Source organism: Anopheles maculipalpis, chromosome 2RL (assembly GCF_943734695.1).
Source record: "Anopheles maculipalpis chromosome 2RL, idAnoMacuDA_375_x, whole genome shotgun sequence".
Taxonomy (NCBI): domain Eukaryota; kingdom Metazoa; phylum Arthropoda; class Insecta; order Diptera; family Culicidae; genus Anopheles; species Anopheles maculipalpis.
Window position 1 is genome coordinate 10,446,541 of NC_064871.1, and position 6,961 is coordinate 10,453,501.

General features: G+C 45.3%; 1 protein-coding gene across 1 annotated transcript; it reads left to right on the forward strand.

Annotated features, from left to right (window-relative positions):
* Positions 1–1,084: 1,084 nt before the first annotated feature.
* LOC126558332 (actin, muscle-type A2-like) lies at positions 1,085–2,527 on the forward strand. The gene is made up of 3 exons (XM_050214328.1): positions 1,085–1,206; positions 1,290–2,239; positions 2,307–2,527. Exons 2-3 carry the CDS (start codon positions 1,315–1,317, stop codon positions 2,510–2,512), a joined length of 1,131 nt encoding a protein of 376 aa, XP_050070285.1. The 5' UTR covers positions 1,085–1,206; positions 1,290–1,314; the 3' UTR covers positions 2,513–2,527.
* The last annotated feature ends 4,434 nt before the right edge of the window (positions 2,528–6,961 follow it).

Here is a 6,961-nt window from a genome sequence, read left to right on the forward strand (position 1 = left end):
GCTAGCTTGCTACACGGTTACGCGCGGGTCAGACCAATGTACACTTGCACGCTTTAATGCGCATTCCCGTCCACACGGTATGACACGGGCACACCGGAATTTGAATATGTATGACATTGGTTAAACTTTTGTGCTTTGTTTCTTTTGCTACTTCTTCCACACCGAAAGGAAAGCCTGAGCCGGTCAGCCACAAACAGGGCACCAACTATTCAATCGTGTCTCTTTTGCCGAATGATTATGAAGTATTTTGATATTGGATCGTTACAGCGGCAACACTACTAAATTGAATTCTGATGTATTCACTGGCTAGAAATCTGGAAACCGATGTACATCTTTCGTCGAAACAGAACACTACAAGTAGGTATTATCAGGATTTTGAAGGAATCCGGTTGACATGTTGATAGGAAACTGATACAATTCGGTGACTGAGAATGAGGAATGATGTGCATTGCAACAACGAACTGTGGCGTCGGACGATGCTTGGTAATGTCTGGGCCAAGTAGTCAGTTTGTTCGAGATTAGTTTCCTCTCTAGTGGTGGTGTGTGTATGAGTGAAATGAGCTTAGTAAACCGTCGTCGTCTCCGCACCATATAAGGTATTCAGTAGCTAACAGCTGACCGATTTGGCGGCGCTTGGCACACTCAAGCAGTGAAACGATCGATCACATTCTGTCCATATCGGGCTAGTCTCTGGCACATTAGTCTGATGGCAAACGATTCCCTGCAAAAAAAAGGCTCGACACATGATCGAACTGAGACAAACACATCGAAACATTGGCAGACTATTATGCTATTTTCGTGACGTTGTTAATTGATCTAAGTCTTTTCCCCCGGCAGACACTTCGATCCGCTTGTTCCTTTGCCATCAAATCCACTCGCTAATGGCAAACCAAATCGTGTGCCATCTTCGGGTGTACGAAATTCGGAGGTTTTCGGATGACTTCCTCTCCCGTTGGGGAGCTATTTTTGGGGCCGGCGGCGACGACTGCAAGTGGAGGGGAGTGGATTTTTCGCACGCGTCGGCTGTACGCACCGCAAGGAATACGATCGGGTGCTGGTTTGCCATTTGTCCGATCCTTTAATGGTGATATGGCGATCGATCTTTACTACCGCAGTATATAAGTTGGCACGCGTCAGTTTTGGCCCTCAGTCACCGCCTTGTAGCTGTCGGTTTATAGCGCGTAGCAATTTCAGTGTCTAGTTGAGGTGAGTGTGAACCATCGACCGGGTTTGATTTCTGTGTCGCGTGCTATTGGAGTGAGTTCTGTATTGCACCTTTAAATTTGTAGCCAGTAACAACACTCAAGCCTCAAGATGTGTGACGATGATGCGGGAGCACTAGTCGTGGACAATGGATCCGGAATGTGCAAAGCGGGTTTCGCCGGTGATGATGCGCCACGTGCTGTCTTCCCGTCCATCGTTGGCCGTCCGCGCCACCAGGGTGTGATGGTCGGTATGGGCAACAAGGATGCGTACGTGGGCGATGAGGCACAGTCCAAGCGCGGTATACTGACGCTCAAGTATCCGATCGAGCACGGCATCATCACGAACTGGGACGACATGGAGAAGATCTGGCATCACACGTTCTACAACGAGTTGCGTGTGGCGCCGGAGGAACATCCAGTCCTGCTGACGGAGGCACCCCTCAACCCGAAGTCTAACCGCGAAAAGATGACACAGATCATGTTCGAAACGTTCGCTGCCCCGGCAGTGTATGTGGCGATCCAGGCTGTGCTGTCCCTGTACGCATCCGGTCGTACCACGGGTGTTGTGCTTGACTCTGGCGATGGTGTCTCACACACTGTGCCGATCTATGAAGGTTATGCGCTGCCCCATGCCATCCTGCGTATGGATCTGGCCGGTCGCGATTTGACCGACTACCTGATGAAGATCCTCACCGAGCGTGGCTACTCGTTCACGACCACAGCCGAGCGTGAGATTGTACGCGACATCAAGGAGAAGCTGTGCTACGTTGCGCTGGACTTTGAGCAGGAAATGCAGGCCGCGGCCGCCTCTTCCTCGTCCGAGAAGTCGTATGAACTGCCCGATGGACAGGTCATCACCATCGGCAATGAGCGCTTCCGTGCGCCGGAGGCCCTGTTCCAGCCGTCCTTCCTCGGCATGGAGTCGACCGGTATTCACGAGACCGTGTACAACTCGATCATGCGGTGCGATGTTGACATCCGTAAGGATCTGTATGCCAACAGTGTCCTGTCCGGTGGTACCACCATGTACCCGGGTAAGTAGTCTGTTGCGTGTAGTTCGGCACAGCGATATATCATACCAACTCTCTTCTCGCATTGCAGGTATTGCCGATCGTATGCAGAAGGAAATTACCTCGCTCGCCCCGTCGACCATCAAGATCAAGATCATTGCCCCACCGGAACGTAAGTACTCCGTGTGGATCGGTGGTTCCATCCTTGCCTCGCTGTCCACCTTCCAAACGATGTGGATCTCGAAGCACGAGTACGACGAGGGTGGCCCAGGCATTGTGCACCGCAAGTGCTTCTAAACGGGTTCTACTGCTCGGGAGTTTCGATTCCGACAAGCTCAGGAACCAAACCAAAGAAAAAAAATCTCTTCTTCACCAGAAAACCCCTCACCCCCTTTATATACCCCTATATCCGCGAGTACTCGTGGAACGCGGAATGCTCATGTGGTGTTTGTCTCTCTTTCTTTTTACATTACATCGTTATATTTTTTTAAAAATCTGAAATTGTACTGTCTTGGGTGTGTAGCCTAGAGAAGTAAATATATCTTTTTTGATTACATCATGCTGTTCTGGCAACCGGTGGGTGGGAGAGAATAAGGAAAGTTAGTTGAGAACTGATAAAATATTGGATCTGCAGGGTATGTAAATTATATCACCACCGTTGAAGCATTCTCTTGACAAGACATTGTTTGACGAAGGAGTATCAACCGCCCGGAGTACACACGAGCAGCTTCTGCTCGATTATACGTAGACGAGGACCTACATTCAGCTTCAACAATTGGTTTTTCGCTCGCTTTTCATCCATATGCGTTATGGCACGAGCCGGAACAGTATGTAATGTTACGCCATTTTTTGTTGTTGCTGTTCATCAATGAAAATTGATTCTTCTCGCAGTGAATCAATGCGTGAAAGAATGCCGCAACGAAGATGTCTCAAGGTACGTAAGCAATACCCCCGAACAAGACTTGCCGATGCGCTAGCCGAATAATGCTAATTTCATGTAGATGACTTTTTTTCGCCAAACGTGTGGCCAAACGTTCAAGTTGTGCGCCGTGTTGTACGCCATTTCGCACTTTGTGTGCATCTGCACCTTGTTTCTTTATTCTTAGACAAGACGATTTCCCGCTCCCGCACGGTTGTTCCACCGTCCGCACACTATCGCCGACCGATTCTTCTCAGAGCGACATTTCATCACACGAGAAGCAGTGGAATTTTTACTGTCCTCCGCATTGCATTACGCCATTTTTTTTTTGTTTTTTCTTGCTTAGTGAACTACATTTATAGAAAACCGTGTTGGTACTGTGCGATCGAATCGATTGGTGAATGCACTTCTGTCGGTGTGGTTGTTGAACTTTTAGTCTGGATTTTTTTTTTTCAAGAGAGAATCGGTGTGCTGAAAGTTGAATCATTCAGGTGAAGTTGAAGTTATCAATCGCAAACATTATGCTACGCGAGCAAAACTCCTGAGCCGTTGAACCTGGGGTGGGAGAAAAGTTTTAAAATGCCAGAGTAAACAGAGGTCACCGCATTACAACTCAAAGCTAAACCTTCGCATAACCCATCAAAATGTGGCAGTTAGTTTTGAGCATCCAGACAACGATCAGAAGCAGATAAAAAAAGTATTCGAAACGGTTCTTGAATTGTTTGCCCGTCCCATTTGTAGTCCGCATTACAACAAAAGTGATCTGATTTAAACTCTTGCTTGGATTTTCAAAAGAACAACTTTCCCACCGTCATCCATCGCGCTGGAACAACTTTAAATCCAATATCAGTTTGTCAGTTCTGATTAACGTTTGCATCCATCAATTCGTCGTTGTGGAGAATAAAATTGTCAAAAGCAAAATAATTCTAGCACGCTGTTGGACAACCCCGAAGGAATATGTTTTACGTTTTATTATTATTTTTCTTTTTTTGGTGGAAGACAAGGCAAACATAACGCTAGGAAGGTGCTTCCCTTGAGTGGTGCTTATCTCTTTTAGTGAATAGAGCGACCGCACTGGAAGCGTGATCAACAAACGTAATCCTTTCCAGCAGCACTCTAAGCACCGGGGCTTCGCCCCTTAGAAGCAGTGTCCCGTCGGGCAATAACAAAAAGTGAAACCATTTAGCTTTATTGTCCTGCGAGCGCGTTTTGCTGCACGTTACACTTTGGCACTCATATGCTCTTAGGAAATCTGTGCCATAATACTGAAGACGATTATAATGATACTAAGGCGACGCCGCTGAAGTCACTGTGTGCGAGATAAGTAAAGGAAAAAAAGGGATCACAATTGGGATATTTGAGGATTAACTCGTTTACCCGAAATAAGTGTTTTCTGGTACCCAGACAGAAGTCAGTTCCCGTCGTTATTGAATCATCATTTTCTTTTCATGAAAATCGCTACTTTATATTTGTTTTTTTTTTCGGTTAACATTTATTTCACTTGAAGTGAATCTGACACAAGCTTTAAATGAAGCGACAAACATTAGTTTTGTTTATTACGATTTAAATTAGCGTACCCAAATAAAGCAATAAAGCGGAGCGTGAGTCGCTAAACAAATCATATTACCGAGTGGTTTCGTTTCTTCTTGTCTTGTCGGCCCTACTAAAACAAATACTGTCTGCACTTCAACCTAACTCCAATCAGTGAATGCATTTTTTATCATCATATTTCTTCGCTGCTAGCGTCCTGCTCCATTCCACGAAGCAATTGCAATTCAACCTTCATCAAAGCCATACTTACGCGGTACGTTGTGTGTGAGTGTGTTTGTGTTCCAAAAAGTGCGCTTCATTCGCGAATTGGAGCGGGACGTCATCGGGACGAAGTATGTTCTGACAGCAAAGCATGGTTCGGTAGGATGGTTGGTTTCATCGGATTTAACCACAGCGGAAATGGGACTGTCTTTCATCATTTACTACGAGATTCGCGTGAGTCGAAAATAAAAGACATCCCGGGCAGCTGCATCATACCCGCCCAACCACATTGCTTAATCAATGAACTTGTGCTTGAATTATGCAAACTTTTGCCCTAAAAGACCTGCCTGATAGGAGGTAGGCAAGGATAAGCATGGCATGCCCTTAACAATTTCATACCGTGCTAGTTTAAATAAATTTTTACCCGTACCTCCATGAGAAACACTTAAGTAAAGGGGGGCAATCACAGCAAAGGGAGCGGTTAAAATTGGTCAGCAGGAGTTGAATGAAACTTTAACAATTTTCCTTTTATGTCTACATAAGATTGGTGTACAAGCGCTTTGTTGGCGTGGAGTTTGCTATTTTCAAAAAGCTCTTAAGGTCTAGAAATTTTAGTATTTTATTTCAAATAAACAAGGCACGAAAAACAGACCGTTTGAAAGAAAAGGGACGATACAATTTTTCCAAAATATGACAAAGTAAAGCAAAATTTTCCAGCATTCATAAATCAAGTTGTCTGTAAGCAGTGTGTAGCTAAACACCATTTATAATAATTAGATGCTTGTATAGCAGCTTCTAGTGCAGTGAATGGTTTAAAATATACTGTTAAATTGCGCCAGGCAGAAGCAGACCAATGGCAGATGCATGGTTGAATTCTTTCCATATACACCAGCAAATCTTCGATCAAATCTCATCTGGATTTCATCCTTTTCAAGCGTACGATTTGGGTCAACATTGATGATTGCTGGTAAATTACCCAGAAAAACGGACTTATATATCATGCATGAACCCGTTTTCCACATCTATCAGCTGAAAAATTAACATTCTCTATGTAAGATCATGCTTAAAAATGCTTTAACAGCTTCTGAATTGAGTTGATCTCGATATTCAAACTTTAAAAAATTTATACCTAGCCATTAATAGCACCCTCAACCAACAAGCTTAAATTTAATGCATCTAAAGTCTCATGCATTTATCGAGCGCCAGCTGAAACGACACTTAACCCGCTCAATAATGTGCAATGTGCAAAATCATTAGTGCAACGATGGTCAAACATCCGCTTCAGCTGACAAATGCATTTTCTACCTAACGCAACCCATGATCAAGACTCTAGCGCTGTGGAACATCATTTTGCCTATTGTGTGTATGTGTGTGTGTGTGTGTGCGTCCTTCAAAATGCAAGCGCTCAGCGCTAGAAAGTGACGCACACCGAATAAGGGATAGGGCACGACAGCCACATCAGCAGCAAACCGGTGACGCATCCACTGCTGCTGACCTTGTTTACGCTGGCCGTGTTTTAATTCAGATTGAAACTAATGTTAAATTGCTTAAATAAAACAACCGGAAAACATAATCTGCTCATTAGGAGCGACGCCTGTGACAGTTTGCAAATGAGCTCTGAGGGGGGGGGGGGGAGGTGGGTATTTTCGGAAAAACCACTCATTTTGTTTCGCTTTTCTAGCACTAGCACGGAACAGGGGAGTTGAGTTGCAGACGGTGCCCGATTCTTGAGGGGACTAAAAGAAAAAAGAAAACACAAAAAAGGCAAGCAAGTTCCGGCCATCACAGCCACCATTTCGGTGAAAGGAAAAATGGAAATGTGTCAGCCAAAGAAACGAAACCTTGGTGGTGGTGAGCTGGTGAGCTGGTGAGCAAGAGCATCAGCATAAACCCACTCTTTATGGGAACACTACGCTTACCATTTTTCTCAATTTCGCAAACATTCAAAGCTGAAAGGCAGCTCAATTATCGTGGCGTTGGCATAGCGTTTGGGTGGCTGCTGTACGGTTCCGGGCTTACGCTGCAACACGTCCTCACGCGTACGGTACTGGGCGTCTCCATCCTTGGGCGCTGCC

Excerpts from the sequence above, each read along its gene's own strand:
- LOC126558332 (XM_050214328.1), top strand. The coding sequence starts at position 1,315 with ATGTGTGACGATGATGCGGGAGCACTAGTCGTGGACAATGGATCCGGA. Across the intron at positions 2,240-2,306 it reads TGGTACCACCATGTACCCGG|GTATTGCCGATCGTATGCAG; the intron begins GTAAGTAGTCTG and ends CTCGCATTGCAG.